The sequence below is a fragment of the Actinia tenebrosa genome, unplaced genomic scaffold, assembly GCF_029948245.1.
Source record: "Actinia tenebrosa isolate PJP-AT-01 unplaced genomic scaffold, QUT_ActTen_1.0 PGA_scaffold4__44_contigs__length_22323623, whole genome shotgun sequence".
NCBI lineage: Eukaryota > Metazoa > Cnidaria > Anthozoa > Actiniaria > Actiniidae > Actinia > Actinia tenebrosa.
Window position 1 is genome coordinate 18,500,927 of NW_028292581.1, and position 19,115 is coordinate 18,520,041.

Consider the following 19,115-nt stretch of genomic DNA (forward strand, 5'->3'; position numbering starts at 1 on the left):
TTACATTTATCTTATATTTTATTGAACTTGACAAGTGCTACAATTACATGTACAAACTTAAAAGTTATGTTGGTTTTCTGATTCTATTGAAAATAAAACTATCTTTTTATTTTTATTTTAATTGAGGATTTATCAGGTACATGTACTATACTTGAAAGTGATATTTCCTCCATTATTATTGAGTATGCAGCAAGCAAATTTAACAAAATCTAATTTTTTGTTCAGTTTACAGTTGTCATGCAGGATAACATTTTGCAAATTTTCAATACCTTTCTTGATAAGGCTTTTAGGTTAAGGAATTACTACGCTTAATCTAGTAAGTTCAGGCCAGCCGCTAGGGGTAGTTCGGTGTTTCGAATGAACAAACCCCCACCCTCTCCCTCTCCACCTTTGTAGGAGTATGAAATAATGTTTAGCGCTATCTTAGTTATTCAAGAAATGGCATAACTAAGATAGGTAGAAAAACGAACCTCCCGTTTCAAGATCCTAGCGACGGGCCTGCAGTTTACAATCCTTGTTTTTCAGTACATCACAGAAGTATGATATACCTAGATCAGTAAGCTTAAAGTTTTCATCATTTTCATACAATTGAAGTATAAATATTGCATTTGTATTTTAAGTTTTATCTGATGACTTAAAGAATTTAATTGTTAAGACATGGGAATAACAAGTTATTCTGTTAATTTGCAGTTCACATGCTTCAATACCTTACAAACACATAATATTTCTTTATCTGCTATATCTTGTATGAACGTCGAGCTTCATAAGTTTGCAATTTTTATTTTTAAGTGCAATGTGGTAATATCGCATGGTAAGTGGTAATCGACTTTACAAGTGCTCAAATGAACCCAATGCACCTAGGCATAATATTTTTCCATTTCAAATCATATGCATGTGTTTTCTCATGCATAACCAGTAAACAAAGAGATGATACTCTAGGGAATGACATGTGGTTTGAAATGGGAAAACAGTGGATTAGGTCTATTACAAGCTTTTAAAAGTTATGTTGATTTTCTTATCCCTAGAAACAAAGCTATCGTTCTATTTTGATTATTGAAGGCTGTCTAAAAAGTAACATACTTGAAAGTCTTATTTCCTCAACCTGGCCAGATTCATCCTTAATAGCCAAGACCCTGTTGTTATCATGATTCAAAATACTGCACGTTTTCAGCAAATGTTAATTTTGTGTTGTTTGGAGGTTCCAGAGTAAGCTCTTCAATTTTACAGTTTTCATGCAGGATAGCCTTTTCCAAGTCCTTAAGGATACTTGTTGTTCCCTTATCTCTTTGTAAGAGTGTCAGTTTGGTAAGTTTACAATTTTTATGTTTGAGTGCTTTACAAATTTGTGAACATGCATGTGATATGCTAAATTCATGTCTCAACAACAGGTGTGTCAGCTTACAGTTTTCATCCACAAGAGCATCATATAACTTGTAATATATTCTTTAGAAATTGCCTACAACCTGTGAAATTTTTAAGTGTTTCAATTGTTCGTTGATGTGTAAATTCCTTTCATTACTGCGGACTGTAGTCAAATTCTAAAGAATAATTACACGCTGACGAGGCTGAGGTTGAGTAACGGGATCCGTGAAATGGCCTATTACAAGCTTTAAAAAGTTAGGTTGGATTTCTGATTCTTAGAAATATAACTTCTATAATCTATAATTATCTTTCTATTTTGATTTTGTATGGGTTTCCATCAAACGCCATACTTGAAAGTGCTATTTCCTCATACTGACTGTCAGAGTCACCCTTTTTAGCTAAGACTTGGTGGCCATTAACACTAATTATACTGCATGTAACTTCGTGAACCTCACTCGAAAAATCAATACATTCGAATGTTATTGGAAGAGTGGTATAGCTGTGTAATCGTAAGCAGGGGCCATCTCCGCAGTACAGAGTCAGCTCTCTGATTTTACAGTTTATATGAGTAAGGGCACTTTGCAAATTCTCAATACCCTGCTTTGTTAGGGAATTAGAGGCTGGACAAACAAGACTTAACTTGGTAAGTTTACAGTCTTTGTGTATAAGTGCATCACAAAGGTGTGATACATCTGCATATGTGATGCAAAGACCTTCATTGAAGACAGATATAAATATCTGACTATTCGTATTTTTAGGTAATCCATATATAATTTCATGATCATTAACTATGCTTAAATAATATATATCACAAACATTACCAACCATATGTAATTCTTCAAATTTGCAACTCACACTTTTCAATGCCTCACAAAGACATAATATGTCTTCATCTCTCAGAATAGAATGTATCAATGTTAAATTAGTAAGTTTACAATTTTTATGTTTAACTGCTTCACATAAATGTGATATAGATGAAGATGAATAAGAGAAGCTTAATTTCAGGTCTGTCAGCTTACAGTTGTCATCCACAAGAGCGTTATATAAGTTTTGACTTATACTTTCATCTTGATTTCCATTGCTTCCTTTATCTAAGTGGAGCTTAGTAAGATTACAATTTTTGTGTTTCAATGCATTGATAAGTTTCATTAATTCACCTTCAGGTATATCATCAATTGATAACCCTGTAAGTTTACATTTTTCATCCATGAGAGCATCACAAAGGTATGAATAACCTTTTTGAGATATGTCAGGATTTCCATCGAGATGTAACTGGGACAGATTACATGTCTCAGCTGTTTTCATTGCATCAAGTATCGTAATCAGGCCTTGATCACTAATGTCACAACATGTGAGATATAATGCTTGTGGTCCCCCTGCCTTAATCAACTTTGAGAGTTCTGAGCACCCACCATCTCCCAATGGATTCCCACTAACATTAAGATATTCTAAATTATCAATGTGTTTGACAAAATACACTATTGCAGTGCAATCAACTGGAGAAAGACTGAGATTTTCAAATTCAATTTGATTGGTGAACTCACTGTTTGACTTGAGCTCAGCAGCTGCTCTCTCTGCAGAACTGATATCATTTGCTTCATAGAAACATTTCATCATGAGTAAAGCCATATTTCTATTGTCTCTGTCATGACTATTGACTAACAAGCCATCTTGAAGATTCTTTACAAACACTTCATTTACAACGGCTTCATTACCTCTAAGTAGTCCTGCCACAAACTGGATTACCAGATGCCATTTTTCATCTTTAGCTGTTGAAGATATAAACTGCTGGATATCTTGAGGATCCATTTTTGCAATTCCTCTTGCAGCAACGAATTCTTGCATTGTCAAATGGATAAAGCAAAATTGAGGCTTGTAAGTAAATGGGGCATTTTCTACATCTTGCAAGCGGTTCAGCAATCCACAGTTTTCCATTCCCTGCACTTCTTCTAATTCAAATACCAGTCGTTTCTCATCAATTCCTTTCTTGGCCAATTTCTCAAGTTTTGACAGCATTTGTTCTACTGAACTAGAAAATGTCCCATTAGATGTAAGGTCACTCCGTTTCAAAGTTTTGCCCTGATATTCAGGGTGATGTTTGAAAATGAACAATCTTAATGCTCCTTCATAGATATCTGTAAGTGTGGTTGGCAAGACAGCACCTTGTGAATAGCTGGTTGTAAGTTCCATAATCTTTTTCAAAAGAGAACAAACTATGAAACAGTTAACAGGAATGTAGCATAAATTTAACAGGTTTAAATTGCTTTGAACATGCTGCCAGACTCTTTCTATTACACTTTCGTCATCCTGGAAAAACTTTGCACAATATTCTTTCACTTTTTCAGTAGAAAACCCCAATATTTCTACTTCTCTGTCGAATGTTAGGCCTTCAACACTTCCTATTGCATAAGATCTTGTAGTCGTGAGCACTGTAGCTCCACAGAGGATTTTGCCTTTAACTAGTTTCACATAAAGAGCAGCAAAAGGCATAACATCTGTAACACCATTCCCAGGATGTCTATTCTCCTCATCCATGCACTTCTCATGGTCTTTGAATTCATCCAAGCCATCAAACACCAGAAGTATCTCGTCAGGGTGTTCAATTATCCACTGAAATATTTCTGCATCTAGCTCTCCCTCTGAATAAACACTATGACTTAGTAATGTTCGAAGGGACATGCTTTTCATTTCTTCAGAATTGAAATTTCTAAAATGAAATAAAAACAAAAGACGAAATTTTTTAGGTTCTTCTTCTTTCTCCTCTCTCTTACTCAATTCTCTTAAGAGTTTCTTGCACAACAAAGTTTTTCCAATCCCAGGACAGCCAACAACAAGAATCTTACGAGGGTCATTGCTGTCTTTGTTGGGAAGGAACAACTCCTCCAGTTTGTTAAGTCTAATTGAATTTTTTGGAGATTTGACATATTCTTTCATTATTCTAAGCTTGTCCATTCTTTCCATGTCTAAATCAGGAGTTGCTCTTCCAGTGTGAATGATAAGGTTCACATACACGTCATCTAGGTTCTTGCAGCCTTCATTTTCACCTGGTGATGGAGGAACTATTGGGTCTAATACTTGTGTATCTTTAATACTTCGTCTGCGTTGGCTCATTGTGTATTCATTCATTCTGCTTGGAGTTATTCTTCTATTAAACAAATGCCTTTGACAAAATTCACCGTCATTCATAAAGTTCTTATCCAAACATGCCTTTCTTATTAGATATGCTATTTCTCCAGCAACAAGACATGCAAATATCGTATTAACAATGCACGCTGTCATTGCATAGACATCTTTGTCTGACCCCACGGAATTCGTACAGTCGATAGTAAAAGATGAATTGTTAAACGTCATGTTGGCCTCGGGAACTTTTGATTCCGTTAACTTCATCTCACAAACGAAACTAGTAGGAAAACCAGAAGGATAAAGCACAACTTTCTGTAATACAATGAACAGAATGCCCAAAATGAGTCGTACAAGTAGCTGAGTAAGATAACAGTTGAAGACTCTTCGAGTTGTGATTATTTGTCTTGGGTGAGGATTCTCCGTATCTATCTTGCTGGCTTGTTCTACTTCTTCTACTCGAGATTTAACACAGCACCAGCAATAAACGATGCTAATCAATGTCAGAATTAAGAAGGATGAGGGTACAAATCCACACAAAGGTAAAGGCATGTTGTACTGTTGGTCGTACTGATCGAAACAAGTAGCTCGAAGGACAGGATTCCTTGACCCAACATTACAGTGAAAATTTCGTCTTTCACTCGATCTAAAGATTCCTATACTTAAAGAGAATGCTGCTACGCCAATAGCACAAAATACAGCTACAATATAGCCGTAAAAACTGAATGTGGTAGGAGATAAAAAGTCCTTCAAACTCTCCATTTGAACTGATGCAAGAGACCTTTACGGTCTGCTTGCAAAGCAGCTGCTGTTTGTTATTGAGGGAACACCCTCTCCACAGGGGGCCCAATACACCAAAAAAAAAAAAAAAAAATCTATTCACATTTTGTCATCAGAAAGCTAAAATCTAAATTGCAGCATCACACAAAACTGTTTGTTGGATATTTTGTTTGTATCACCAAGAAAAGTCTTCATGAAATGTTTTAAGTATTTTCGAAGCTTAGATTTTTTTCAATCAAAAAAATTAAAATTAATCGTGAGTCGATTTTCCTCACGCAACAGTGTCACGTTTTTTGTAAAGCCAGATAATAATAATAATAATGATAATTAAAAAAAGTCTGTTTTAAGCGCGAAATTAAATTACGAAGAAAAAGCTATCTTAAATGAATGAGTTTTAAGATTAGATGATGTGGCAAGTACGTTTTCAACGTCGTAAAATAATTTTGAATTGATGGGTATTTCTATTGCGAAAACGAAGTTATATTAGTTAACCAAACTTTTCCAGGTGGGTAGCATATTCAGCTGTCGGAACTCTTTGAAGAACGACGCATATATAGCAATAGTAAGTCATGGTCATTAGTATGTGCATATGATTTGCGGGATATTCTACAAATCAGTTGGGTAGAAAGACTCTGGATTATTTTTTTAATCTAACATTAAAATGCATACAGATACTTTGTATATCAACATGCAAACAGACACTTATAGTAAAATAGTCTACAAGTCCTTGGTGAAAAATAAGTTTTACTTTTCTTCTCTGCATAGCAACAACATGGCAGAAACCAGGCCGTAGGGTAATGTGTACTGGCTCGTGCCAAGGTTTTTACAACAGTACATTCATTTGTACTATAGTTTCTGATATATTTGAAGACAAAATCCGTATGATTTCACCATAAAATAACCAAGGGCGCTAGGATAGACGGATTGGGTTATATATCGGTGTGTTTGTTTCACTTATTCGTAGATACTAAAAATAATTCACTGATCAGTATGTTTGTTTCTGAATAGATACTAATTACGGCTCACTTATTTTAGAAGTAAACCTTCTTTCCAACCAACGGTCTTTCTGGTTTGAATCAGCTGTACGCTCTGAGTATTTACCGCTGCACTATCTCTGTACTAGTAAAATATTTTACTGTATTTTTCTGCACTGAAGGTAAATTTGATTAACTTATTAAAGAAAGTAATCGCTAACGAAACGACGCCGGCGCTCCTTTGCACGGATAGTGCAGCGGTAAATATTCGTCTCGTACGGTTAGTATCTATTTAGAAACAAACATACTGATCAGTGAATTATTTTTAATATCTATGAATATGTGAAACAAACATACCGATATATAAGCCAATCCGTCTGTCCTAGCGCCCTTGAAACAACAATAGAATTTTCTAACTCTTTACCTTGGGCATGTTTACCCGTTCCGGACCACGTGTCATTCCCAAAAATAACATTTCTTTGTTTAACGGTTGCACATGAAAAGACATATGAATATGGATACAATTCAAACAAAGAACTTAAACTAAAGAGAATGACACATGGTCTGAAATAGAAACATTAGGTCCAAGCTAATCGGGTCTGCTGTTTTGACCTTATTTATCTCTAGAGAATGAATCAAGTTATTGAGATTGCGTTGTTCACTTGCCACCCTGGGGTCCTGGTCTAATGGCTCCCTGAGCACCTGACTTCTTGCAGCAACAGTGATCGCAACAGTGATCACAGCAGTGATGACAACAGTGATGACAATCACAACAACAGCAACACGGCTCACAACAGCAGCAACAGCATGGACAACAGCAACATTCGTGGCAACAGCAGCAAGGCTCGCAACAACAGCAACAACAATCGTGGCAGCAGCACTTCTTCGAAGCTGTACCTTTCTTTCCCTGTACTTCTTTCTCTGGTGTATTGTAGCCTTTGATTGGTGCAATCATAATGGCAGGGAAACTAAACACGCGTTGCATGACGGGAGAAGAAGCTTTCTTGGAGCATGTGCAGTTGCCTTCCTTCTTACCTCCAGTAGCATGGAAATGACTTGCACATTTCTTGCACCTCGTCTTGTCGTCACACTTCGTCTTTTCGTCACACTCTTTTCGTCGTTTCTCTGGGTCCTCGTTCTTACACATCTGCCTACTGCATTCACAAGTCTTGTCATTGTGAGTGCTTCGCTTTTCGACTGCCTTCGATTTCTTGCAAAGAATGTTACATTTCTTTAGTTTTTCCTCGTCACAATCAACGGTGTCCTCTTCTGGAAAATAAGATTTTGAACAAGCATTTATTTTCTCAATTTGGTTAAGCAAGTTACTTTGGAACCACTCATGCTATATATATTTTTATTTCAAACTTTAAGGATAGCTATAATAAAACTATTGTGTACCTTCCTTTCCTGCTCCAGAACCCTGAAGCTCTTCAGATACCGTCTTCACAACTGACTGTTCCTGCTTCTCTTCTTGGTCTTGCACATCTATGGTCCAAAGAATAAGGGTGAATCGATTTGTCGGTTTTATATTATTGCGGAATTAGATGAAGGAAAAGAAGTGAAAGGGAGAGAGAAAGGAAGAGAGAAAGGGAGAGGAATAGAAACTGAGAGAGAGAGAGGGAAGAAGAAAGCGAAAGGGGTAGAGACAGGCAGAGTAAAGGGGGAGAGAGACAGATTTTTAAAATATTTCAAAGGCAGTTTTGTATACATTAGCATAACCTACCTTGTTTAGTAACGGATTTCAAATCTACAGGTGTGAAAAAGAATAGAATAACGGCCAAACAAGTGACAACCACTTTCAGCTTCATTATATGAAATTAAAATAGCAGCAAAGAAGGATGCGTTAGCTGACTGACTGACCTATATCTTAACAACAACAAAATTAAATCACATCGTCTGGTTTTCAAAAATTCATAGCTGTCAATCAGAGTGATTGTGTAAACAAGAGATCAAAGAAAAGGTTGTTTTTGGTAAACATTTAGTTTGATTAAAGTCAGTAGTTCACTATTTAGAGCCTTAAAGGTCAAGACTTTACCAGCTTAGAAAGGGTGACTTTTGATCTTTGTATTTATCGAGAATTAACTCAGCCGCTCAATATATCTACCACATCAATTATAAAAGAAAAATATTTTAAACGACCCGAATATCCTTTAGTATTTTTTTAATATATAGGAAATAGGGGAAGCCAGAATTATTTTCTTTCATAATTCTGTGCCCAGAGGGGAAAGCATTGGGCATTAAATCTGAAAAGATGTCTAATCCAGTAATGTCACTGAATCTCGTACCCAGAGCCTGCGGCGAAGAACGAAGTATCTGACAAGCCATATAAACGATCAAAATAAGCAAAGTAAAAATTATATCGAAGTCAAAATCAAAGTAAAAATCATAGTAAAATAGAAAAATCGGGAAAAAATATTTTTAATTTTTGGCAAGTTTTTGTACGCGTGCGCTCTTATACCGGAAGTCCAAGAAATCCTGGCCTCAAAAAATGGATTATGCTAGAGCCCTCGTTCTTCACCGCAGGCCAGACGAAACGCAGGCTCTGGGTACGAGATTAGTAATGTCAAAGATGTACTTCTCAAGCGCATGCGCATAGGAGTATTCATGCTTGAATGACTTGGTTTTGATGTTTTTCGATAGACGGTTTTCTCAAGGTTGCGTGCGCATCCAACTTGACGGGCCACAAAACTGAAAAACGCAAATTCATTAAAATTGAGAAGCCAGTTTTATATTTAAAGAGGAGAATAATCGATTTTATGAATTCGATTTTATGAATTCTTATCGGTATCGTGGCCCGTCAAGTTCCTTAAATTTGGGTGCGCACGCAACCTTGAGAATGAATACCCTTAAAATCTTAAGCACAGAGAGACAAGGCAGTTATAGACGTTTCTCACGCGGTAGCCATGTTGCATGGAACAATAACTTTTTGACCAGCTATCCTTGCATTTAAGCACTTCGGGATTAGTTAGAAAAGGACAGAAACAAAAGCTTTAATTCTGATCGATCTGGAGGGAATAAACATGACTGCAGTCTATATAAAATAATGTCTTTATTACATGAATGTCTTAAAGTACTATGATGGACACCAAATACCGATAGAAATATCTGTGTTCAGTATTTCATCGTACGATTCATTTGAAGTCTGAAGTCAATCTTTTGCCCAAAGCCCTTAAATTATTTTCTCTTAAAAAGCAGCCATGTTTGTTTTCTTGTTGGCGCATGCGCATACATTTTTAGCCCTGTCTACTTCTACTCAGTTTGTCTTACGCATGCTGCACGGGAAGCCCAAGGCCCATCACATCACTGACAAAGGTAACCCAGTAGCTAACACATTTATTTATTCATGTTTTTTTGTTGTTCCAGTACGCATGTACCACAGGTAGTCCAAGGCCCACCACATCACCTACACAGGTAACCCACTAGCTATCTCACGTTTTTCACATTTGTTCCATTGTGTCCCAGTACGCATGATCCACAGGCAGCCCAAGAACCACCACATGCTATATTGCTGGTCTGTCAAGTTCTAACAGCACATCACCAGCAGTGTTTTAAACAGAGTTTTACATGCGCGTTGCAGAGGGCTAATGTATTTAGAAGACTCTAGGCCTGACCTAAAAATTTGATTGATTTCAAAAGCTATTTAAAATATGAGTTATGTGTATAGATTGCCTTCTTTATTTACTGTTTTTCTTCCAGTAAGGTTTTTCAAATAAATAATACTTAAGTCTCAGCGAATGTGGACGCCATTGAAATGCTTCGGAAACCTTGCTCAAATCGGTGGGAAAACTCAGTAGTTTGAAAGCTATTTGCAGGCGCTTTACACGCTTTGAAAAATATCTATATCTATCTCATTAAAATGTTTGATTTCGATAGCAATAGGGCGTGGCCGTATTTCCCTGTGATTTCACATGAATGCAATTTAAAATATAAAACCACCGAATATAATTTGTATCCTAAATAAAACTCATTGATTTGACTACTTCTGATTAGCAGCCAGTTACCTGCAAATTTTTCTAAGCGTTAAACATTTTCACGCGCAAGAAGTCTTTCTAGACATTTCTTTTTACCGGTATCCACTTTAAATCTATTTTATAATATCTTTTATGTATTCTTATGTAACATTTTTTAACTAAAATAGGAAAACGTTTCATGTACTTATTTACAGAGAGCACAAATCTGTCTCTTTGCAGCAGGTACGAGTACTTTTACACCAAAGGGGAATAATGAAAGTTTATGTATTCTAAATACAACTTCGACTCTACTCTTTCAATTTCATATGTATAATGCTAAAATATCATAGCTTTGAGCACGGTAAATGCACAAAATCTGAGCTTAAAGCAAAGAAGCATTTAATTAGAGTAAGAAAATCCACTTGATTATAAACGGGTGACCGTTCAATTGGTTTCAAGGTTTAGTAAGTTCAACTAATATGAAATTAATTATAGATGCTTAGACGTTAAGGAATTCCACTTGAGATTGAGTTTTTTGAAGATATATTTATTATAAGACTGTTAGGATAGTTGGTATTTTAATAGAGAGATGTGAGATTTTCAAGAAGATGAACTTCGTCGGAGCACAGGCATATTTCTACTGAAGACTTAAATGCCTTGAAAGGGCTGATGAATTCGACAAGAAATGCTTTTCCAAGTCAAATCTTTTATGTTTTGTTTTAGCTTTTCGTATCCAGGTGCAAGCATATTTTTTTGATGAAACTATACAATTTAGAGACAAGAAAGCTAATTTAAATGAATTCGAAAGAGGAATTAAGACAAGAAGTGTTGAAAAGAGGTAAGACTTTTTTTTGAATAACGAGTCACATATATTAATCCTTTGCTTGATAATATTAATATTTAAGAAAGCTTTAGTTTAACGAATGTCGCTATAGCTAAGTTAGGATCAGGGTTCAAGTTCTGCCTCATTTATAGGTACTTTTTGTTAGCTGAGATTGCTTAGGACCGGGCCTTGCAGGTTTTCCAAGCAAAGCATCAGTTTTATCGAACCTTCTGCAACAACGTCTGGGCACTTATTTTAGTCAAGGAAGGGCAAAACAGATAGAAGTTTGACTTTAAGTAGTGTTTTAAATTTATGATAAAACAGAATAGACTATTTTCAATGTCACCGTTGTGTTACTTGATTATTACGCACAGACTAATTTGCTCAGGGTTATAACCTGGGGAAGTACGTAAAGAATGCACCACTTCAACAATACAAACACTTTGAAATTCCACAAACCTTCATTAGAACACATGAATATTCTACACAAAGTGGAGGCTAGTTTAGAGCAACAAAGAACTTGAGAGTGCATAACAAAAGAAACAAATTAACAAACAAACGAACGAAGAAAGACAGAAACTAACAGAAATGTTTTTTTTTACCCCAATTCAGGTCAACAGAAGTAGACGCCGTTGATGTCAAAGATTTCAAGCGAGGCAAATATGTCCACTTGAAACTGGTCCACAAACCAGTTATAGATTCCAATATTAATGCTGCTAATAGTGGCCCAAAAGAAATCACAAGTCATCCAGGGGCCGCGGTACCACAGCAAGTAATAAACAGTGGTCCATTAAGTGCTGGGGATGCTCCTTTACACGCGAATAAAGTACCAATTTATGTGTACCGACAAAGACAGAAGCCAGGTATGTCATTGTCATCGTTATTGTCATTGGTCTGAAATGTTTGTGAACTTTTGGTTGACTGATACGTTGACCAATAATCCTTCCTGTGGTTTGATATGCGTCGATCGACTAAAGGGATTAAAGCCAGGGCTTAAGGAAATATGTCTTTTTCTTTTACAGATGCACGAATTAAAGATGGGGGTGGTTGCTGTGGCGAGGAACCGCCCCCTCCCCCTCCGCCACCACCTCCGCCACCACCTCCTCCTCCTCCTCCCCCACCGCCGCCCCCGCCCCCGCCCCCTCCCCCCGATGAAATTCCATGTTGTAGTGGACCAATGATTCAAATGCCCTGGTGGCCACCTTGGATGGATATGTCACCCCAGAATAAGCGTCAACACGAAACTGAGGAACCGGATATGACGCTTGGATCTTGAAACAAATATGACGTAATGGAATACAGTGTAGCATATGTTAATGAACCGGATATGACATAATGGATTTGTGTTACATCCGCTGTCATTGCCCGTCATTTTTATTGGGCAGCGTATAAAGATGGAAAGACTCGTAGTGACTGGGGTTCTCGTAGTGACAAGGACTCCTGGTATAGCGTAATGATTATTTGAAAACTATCTATGCATATAAAATCCTTTGCGTTGTTTTGTTTCGTTTTGTTTAACACCAACTGTCTTAATTGCATTATTGATTTGAAGAAGAAAAGCCGAATACAACGTTTGTCGACCTGAGCCAAAGAGAGAGCATATTGCAAAGCATTGTGGTATTGGTAGTAAAATGACGTAATCGTAAGTCTTTGATCGCCGTAATACAGTGAGGAACTTCATATGGTATTGATGGTAGTGTTTCCACTAAGAACAGTCCATTATAATTTACTGGAGACCGCGTGAAGTATCATCCTCGACAAGCTGAAATAAACAAAGTAGATGTTCAAAAGAATGAATGAATTGATGGATGGATGGATGGATGGATGGACGGAGGGATGGATGGAGGGAGGGAGGGATGGATGGATGGATGGATGGATGGATAAATGGATGGACGGGACGGGATGGGACGGAATCATTGCATAAGATGCAAGTTAGGTGTATGGGATGGGATAGCATGGCATGTGATGGGTTGGGATGGGATGGGATGGGATGAAAGCATAGATTGATAGCATAACCAAAATTATCATATAACCAGTATCTGCCAGGGAACGCGCTCTTAAAAAACCTTCGGGAAAATGGCGTGAGCAGGGCCGTACGGCTTTGAGCGAGCAGGGCCGTACGAATGAATGCGTACGGCCCTACTCGAATCCACGCGCTTTCACTTTTTTAGCTCTTATTTACTATTTCTTTCTTTCTTTTATTATATTATTCTTTTTTTTCGAGAGGGTCATATGAAAAATGCTTATTGACTGAGTTAGGTCGAGCCGCACTGGAAAATATTTGGCTCTCAGTCATTTGTACGGCGTCACCTCGAGCCAAATATTTTCCCGTACGGCCCTCCCACTCAGTCAATAAGTACATAATACTACGAATAGTCTTTTATGAGGAAATGTGTAAACATTGAAATCAATCCTAACGTACCTCAATGCTCACTTGTTTTACTAGACTTGCTGTTTTTCTTATTATCATCTCCAGGGTAGGGGGGACCCCAAGGGTCAGGTGGAAAAGGCCATTGAGGAGATCTTTTGTTTCCTAATTTCAATTTAGTTTTTCTTATCGTTGCCCTAAAAAAGGAATTTATTAAAACAAATTTATTTTTTCATCAAACCATTTAAAAACATAAATACAAAAAATACGATAAAAAATACGGTGGATCTGTGTGGGATAGTTGAACAAAAGACAAACCTTTGTAATTCACTTTCATCTTGAAAGTCGAGTGAGTCGTTCATAATATCATCCATTTTATCTGCTCTTATAACTTCATCTCTTGATTCCTTCGTATTTACTGGCGAGCAGCGAATTTCCTTGAAAAACAACACTTGAACAGCGAAAACTAGCACAAGAATACGAATGCTTGCCATTTTGTTATTCATGAGAAGCACCAGGACACTCGGCAGATAGAGTACAATAAATATAGCATTCATTGATTGTATTGTTTCTATATTTCGTGTTACTTACTTAATGTTTGGAAATTACATCAATTTGCAAAAGTTCATAACCTGTTTTTTGAGCTAAAATGTTTTTGAAAATATGACTTGAAATAGTACAGAAACCTGTTTGTTTTGATCTCGAGTTAAAAAAAATGGAAGTAAACTATATGCGTTAGCTTATATTTATATTTTTAATGTCTTTGCCTTTTAAATAAAAATGTACCAATTGCTAAGTATTTTAATTCGTTCTTACAAATGAAATATTAAAATTTAGACCCAAATGTTGAATTTGTCCTAATAATTTTCCTTTTATTCTGTTTATGAAAACCAGGACTTTGTTTGTACTTAAGAATCACAACTACGAAAAAGTAATTCAAATTTTAGTATTTAAACTATGCATATTCGTTACATAGCTAATACATTCCTCCTATTGGCTAGTAAATATTACTACAAATGATGCGTTGATGTGAAAAACAGTCCCGTGCTTTCTCTCTCCATATTAGGAAATTCCATAGCGAACCCGTCTTTTGGACTCGGGTATTAGGAATACGCTTGCGTTTCTCTCTAGGAAATATCAAAAAGATTTAAATCCTGCTTTCCGCAGGCTCTGATCAGAATTTTTGTCTTCAGTAGCGCATGCGTCAATTTCTGATTTTCGTAAAATCTCGTACCGAGGGCCTGCGTTTCTTCTGGCCTGCTCTGGCATAACCAATTTTTTGAGACCAGTATTTCTTGGACTTCCGGTATAAGAGCGTATGCGTTCAAAGATGTGCCAAAAATATAAATAAATATATGTTTCCAATTTCTAATTTTTATTTGATCGGAAGTCTGAACACTGAACTCTGTTTGAAAGCATGGTTTTCATTGATTACATTTCACTTCCGGAAAATGGATCATGACAGAGCCCTCGTTCTTCGCCGCAGACCAAAAGCTACGCAGGCTCTGGGTACGAGATAAGCTTTATTATAACCAATGTAAGATAAATTATTAGCCGCTTCAATGTTGAGGAGAAAACTGGGTCGATTTCGCATTGCAGAGCATTGTGGGGCTGTTCTAGGGGACATATTTCCAAGATGGCGTCTATTTTGTCCATAAAACAAGCTCAAAATACAATGCACTGCCAACAACGAAAACCCAGTTTTTTTCTCGACCTTTGAATGGCTTAATAGAACTTAGTCTAGTCTGTCTTTAGCAGGATAGCGTTAAGTATTGATTGAATCTTTTAGAGCGCTACACTAAAGAAAAATACTAGATTTCAGGTGGCCATTTTTTCCCAAGCCTGCATTTTCAAATGCTATAACCAAGGATGACTTATGTAATCAAGTACCGCATTCTTTACAACAGTTACTTTTTTATTTCCCTAAGCGCAAAAATATCAAAAGACAAACCCCAGTAAGGCTCAGGTCAAACGACGAACTTCATATGAGCCGAACCTAATTATCACAATGGATGACAAGGCGGTCTTCTTTGTTGTTATTAAGTTCGGTTCGTGAAGTTCGACGTTTGACCTGAGACACCGTGAGGTACTCGATCATATTTTTTTTAGTTTTCTAATAATTTTTAAGTATTAAATCAACTGTTCATTGTGAAGGTAAACATTGCCATTGATAAAGCCATGAATATTGAATGACAACGGAAGATAAAGACCCCTTAATTTTTTAAGATTATTTAAGTAAAAATATAGTTGCATTTTTATTAAACATAAATCGAAAACAATAAAAAAAAACCCAGACCCTTTTCAAAGGTATCTTGGTTGGGAGGCTAACATGAAAATACAAAAGAAATCAACTTTTTGTCGATGGAATTTATGGCATTCTTAGCCTCTTAGACAATTTTTAAAAGAGTGCAATATTTCATATCGATGTTTTCACAGACGATTAAAGTTATAATCTCTAATATCTTTACTGGCCAAGCGTGGATATGGCCTTTAAAAGATTCGTTTATCCATTGTGCTCATTTAGCAGGCGTTGTATTCATCGACTGACAGATACGATCCGGTAGATATATTCTTAGCTAATCGTCGCTACAGCCCTATAACCAGCAAGAAATTTGGCCCACCAGTCGAAATACTCTGACCACTTTGCACTCCATCAGAAATCCAATTTTTGACTTCATTCGTATTGCCTTTTCTGATAAGAAAAAAAAATTGGTGACAAACATGAAAGCTTGTTTGACAATATTGTGGCTATGCTCGGCTGTTTTCGTTACTTCGTCGGCAGTACCATTGAAAGTCACGAAGACACTACGACGTTACAATAAACCGAATCAGGTGAGAAGGACAAATATTTAGATTTAATGTTAGCTGGAAGGTGTGATTTTCTAAAAGCTTGTAAACACACAGAGGAGTTTCTTTATTTAAAAGAAAAGATAGAAAGAAAAGATAAACAAAGGAAGAAAAAAAAAGGTAAAAAAGAGGTGTAAGTAAGAGATGGACATAAAAATCGAGATTGGAATATTTGAATGTCAAAATCGGTAGTTTTACTTACAAAGAAATAAGGAAAACGTACATAATTTCTATTCGTGTGGAAATGCTTTGCGAGAAATTTTGGAAAAAGAATTTGTTATCCCTGATTATAAGCGTTTATATTAAATATTTAAATGAGTCAAGTATTGTTCCTGCATACGATGGTTAGTACTGACACAAGCCAATAAACACTACTCCTATAGAATCGACACTACACCTCTTTCTTTCTTTCTTCTTTCCTTCCTTCCTTCCTTCCTTCCTTCCTTCCTTCCTTTCTTTTATTTATCTTTTTTTCTTTAGATTGAGTAATAAGAAAACTATTACCATGCAATTACGAACTCGAAGTTTTTCAATAACACTTGCCTATTTGTATACAAATAAGTAAAATGCCAATTTCTGTTCTCTTTTACACGACAGACAATACGAAAGAGAAGCATCATGGGAGTAGGACCCAGGCCTTTCGCTTCATTAGGAGCTCCTTTATTTGCGATGCCTCAACTTCCAGGAATAGTTAACTATGGATGGATACCAGGGGATGGTGGGCTATGCAATGGAGCGTTTAATTGTCCTCATTGGATGCCATGTAAGTCAGTTACAACCTTACTGCGCACGCCCGACGAAATAGGACTGTATCGTGCATGCGCAGTAAGAACGATAAAGTCTTTCAGCTAAGGTCGAGTGTACTTTTTTTAAACTTCGGCTAACGAGATGCATTCTGGTCTAAAATGGGTATAAACATCACCAAATAAGGCATGAGGGAAAACATTTGGTACCAAAGGTGGACCACTTAGCGCCAATAGAATGCATTTGTTCAAAAATAGAATAAGCTTCATTGAAAACTTCTAAGATGGATTTCTGCCACAAAATACGTGATAGAGACTTGAGATTTGAAACGGAAGAGTAAGTAATTTCTTTTTGGGGTTCTGTTCATTGGAGATTTCATTCAAGCATTGTTAGTAATGTGATCAACTCATCCACAGGGAAGACAGACTATGAAAGTTCCGCGAAGAGAAGATGTTTACATTTACTATACCCTTAACGTCACAGATTTTGCAAACATTAGAGTCCCCTAATGCCCAATTTAGGCCGGTAACTTAGCTACGTGGTTAGTTATATATAAGATGGAAATTGTAGCTATGATTGAGAAGAAACGACAAAATAAAAATAGAAGAAAAAGAGGCATATTATTATGAATGATGTTCGTACTTTTCAGGCTGTTGCCCTCCTGACGAATCGGAAGGAAAAGAAGGAGGAGAGGAGAAACCACCAGGAGGAGAGAAGCCACCAGCGGCTGGAGGAGAAAAAAAGCCCCCTGGTGGAGAGGCCCCACCGCCACCTCCCGGGGGTGAAGGAAAAAAGCCCCCTAATGGAGGAGAAAAGCCCCCTGGTGGAGAAGAAAAGCCCCCTGGTGGAGAGGGCCCACCGCCACCTCCCGCGGGTGGAGGAGAAAAGCCCCCTAGTGGAGGAGGCTCACCAGCTCCTGATGGTGGAGGAGGAGAAGGAGGAGCTCCACCGGCATCACCACCTGCAGGTGGGGAAGGGGCTAATAAACCAGCTGCTGGAGGAGAGGCACAGCCATCGGCAGCAGCAGCAGGTCCTGAAAGTGACGCACCTCAACGTCCAAATGCTGTTCCTGCTGCTCCAGCTACAGTCGCAGCTCCTGCTGTTGTATACGCTCCAGCACCAGCAGTAGCTGCTCCTTTGCCAGCAGCAGCACCGCAGTCAGACCCAGCCGTAGTTTCAAGAGTGGAAGCTCCTGCTAATACTCCTGCTGCAGCAGCTCCTTTGGTAGCCGCAACTGAACCTGCACCTGCTGCTGCTCTACCTGTAGCTGCTCCCGCTCCGGCTTTAGCTGCTTCCATCCCTGCAGCTGCTGTCCCTGGTACTGCACCTGTTGCTGCTGCTGCAGCTCCTGCTTTTGTTGCTGCTGCCCCTGTTCCTGCAGCAACAGGCTAAAATGATATCATGTCTACATCGTATTTCATCCACCGTGATCAAAGATCATTGCTTAGCTTATATCGTTGAATAAAGTTCATTCATTTTGTACCCAGTTTCTTGAACTTGTATTTTTACAGCCACATTCGTAGACCTAGCATAATGCAGTATAGCATTAAATGCATATCACCCCGGCAGCAATGTAAATAACAGAATCAAGGGTTGGGCTTTGATATCTGGTAGGACAGGGCTACTAAAAAATGCCAATGGTTTCAAAAAATTATTAGTTTAGTTTTCTCTTCAGGCTGCAGTTTCTCTCATGCGCTCGGGAACCTTATGTGTTGTTTAATCTATTCAGGTTACTGTACCCACCACAGGCAGCCCGTCAAATGGAAATCAATAATTCCCAAGAGGTGTCTAGGACCTCAAAATGGGGCTGAGCACATAATGCTAAAGTCTTGAATTGGGCTACCTATGCTCCACACGTAATACGTTAGAAAGTTGTGAGGGTGGAAGATCGATGGCGTGTTGTCCTCGTGAATTCGCCCTTCGTTGCTAATAGGTATTAATGTACACTCAAAATCATTGTCGGATTCAAAGCATAGAATATAGAAGCTGAGACCAAAAGGTGTTTTCGTGAAATTAAACAGTCGAAATATGAAACGTTTTAAAAGCCTCCACGTTTTCTGTCAGCAACAATTTATGAACACTTCCACTCGTAGTATCGCCAGATTTTCCATGTACCATTTTGGTCTCAGTTTCTAAAGCCCTATGTT

General features: G+C 37.6%; 5 protein-coding genes across 5 annotated transcripts; 2 read left to right on the forward strand and 3 right to left on the reverse strand.

The window, feature by feature from the left end:
- LOC148907387 (NACHT, LRR and PYD domains-containing protein 3-like) lies at window positions 1-5,339 on the reverse strand. The gene has a single exon (XM_089036888.1). It carries the CDS (start codon window positions 5,242-5,244, stop codon window positions 1,666-1,668), a length of 3,579 nt encoding a protein of 1,192 aa, XP_088893014.1. The 5' UTR covers window positions 5,245-5,339; the 3' UTR covers window positions 1-1,665.
- Window positions 5,340-5,989: 650 nt separating this feature from the next.
- LOC116292266 (uncharacterized) lies at window positions 5,990-8,114 on the reverse strand. Its single transcript, XM_031699548.2, has 3 exons — window positions 7,960-8,114; window positions 7,635-7,721; window positions 5,990-7,505 (listed from the first exon to the last, which is right to left on the reverse strand). Exons 1-3 carry the CDS (start codon window positions 8,042-8,044, stop codon window positions 6,895-6,897), a joined length of 783 nt encoding a protein of 260 aa, XP_031555408.1. The 5' UTR covers window positions 8,045-8,114; the 3' UTR covers window positions 5,990-6,894.
- Window positions 8,115-9,505: 1,391 nt separating this feature from the next.
- On the forward strand, window positions 9,506-12,285 carry LOC148907388 (uncharacterized). The gene is made up of 5 exons (XM_089036854.1): window positions 9,506-9,548; window positions 10,375-10,429; window positions 10,833-11,024; window positions 11,622-11,872; window positions 12,032-12,285. Exons 1-5 carry the CDS (start codon window positions 9,506-9,508, stop codon window positions 12,283-12,285), a joined length of 795 nt encoding a protein of 264 aa, XP_088892980.1.
- A 372-nt stretch (window positions 12,286-12,657) lies between these two features.
- LOC116292259 (uncharacterized) lies at window positions 12,658-13,927 on the reverse strand. Its single transcript, XM_089036889.1, has 3 exons — window positions 13,696-13,927; window positions 13,432-13,574; window positions 12,658-12,771 (listed from the first exon to the last, which is right to left on the reverse strand). The coding sequence occupies exons 1-2, from the start codon at window positions 13,881-13,883 to the stop codon at window positions 13,433-13,435; spliced, it is 330 nt and encodes a 109-aa protein (XP_088893015.1). The 5' UTR covers window positions 13,884-13,927; the 3' UTR covers window positions 12,658-12,771; window position 13,432.
- A 2,066-nt stretch (window positions 13,928-15,993) lies between these two features.
- Window positions 15,994-18,450, forward strand: LOC116292258 (uncharacterized). The gene is made up of 3 exons (XM_031699537.1): window positions 15,994-16,209; window positions 16,822-16,987; window positions 17,618-18,450. The coding sequence occupies exons 1-3, from the start codon at window positions 16,099-16,101 to the stop codon at window positions 18,358-18,360; spliced, it is 1,020 nt and encodes a 339-aa protein (XP_031555397.1). The 5' UTR covers window positions 15,994-16,098; the 3' UTR covers window positions 18,361-18,450.
- The last annotated feature ends 665 nt before the right edge of the window (window positions 18,451-19,115 follow it).

What these genes read in the sequence shown, in the direction of transcription:
- LOC116292258 (XM_031699537.1), top strand. Translation starts at nt 16,099, where the DNA reads ATGAAAGCTTGTTTGACAATATTGTGGCTATGCTCGGCTGTTTTCGTT. An exon ending in GTTACAATAAACCGAATCAG is followed by an intron (nt 16,210 to 16,821) that starts GTGAGAAGGACA and finishes TTTACACGACAG; the next exon opens with ACAATACGAAAGAGAAGCAT. An exon ending in TTGTCCTCATTGGATGCCAT is followed by an intron (nt 16,988 to 17,617) that starts GTAAGTCAGTTA and finishes CGTACTTTTCAG; the next exon opens with GCTGTTGCCCTCCTGACGAA.
- LOC148907387 (XM_089036888.1), bottom strand. Translation starts at nt 5,244, where the DNA reads ATGGAGAGTTTGAAGGACTTTTTATCTCCTACCACATTCAGTTTTTAC.
- LOC116292266 (XM_031699548.2), bottom strand. Translation starts at nt 8,044, where the DNA reads ATGAAGCTGAAAGTGGTTGTCACTTGTTTGGCCGTTATTCTATTCTTT. An exon ending in GAAATCCGTTACTAAACAAG is followed by an intron (nt 7,722 to 7,959) that starts GTAGGTTATGCT and finishes TTTGGACCATAG; the next exon opens with ATGTGCAAGACCAAGAAGAG. An exon ending in TTCTGGAGCAGGAAAGGAAG is followed by an intron (nt 7,506 to 7,634) that starts GTACACAATAGT and finishes CTTATTTTCCAG; the next exon opens with AAGAGGACACCGTTGATTGT.
- LOC148907388 (XM_089036854.1), top strand. Translation starts at nt 9,506, where the DNA reads ATGCTGCACGGGAAGCCCAAGGCCCATCACATCACTGACAAAG. An exon ending in CCATCACATCACTGACAAAG is followed by an intron (nt 9,549 to 10,374) that starts GTAACCCAGTAG and finishes TAACTAAAATAG; the next exon opens with GAAAACGTTTCATGTACTTA. An exon ending in CCGACAAAGACAGAAGCCAG is followed by an intron (nt 11,873 to 12,031) that starts GTATGTCATTGT and finishes TTTCTTTTACAG; the next exon opens with ATGCACGAATTAAAGATGGG.
- LOC116292259 (XM_089036889.1), bottom strand. Translation starts at nt 13,883, where the DNA reads ATGAATAACAAAATGGCAAGCATTCGTATTCTTGTGCTAGTTTTCGCT. An exon ending in GATGAAAGTGAATTACAAAG is followed by an intron (nt 13,575 to 13,695) that starts GTTTGTCTTTTG and finishes TTCCTTTTTTAG; the next exon opens with GGCAACGATAAGAAAAACTA.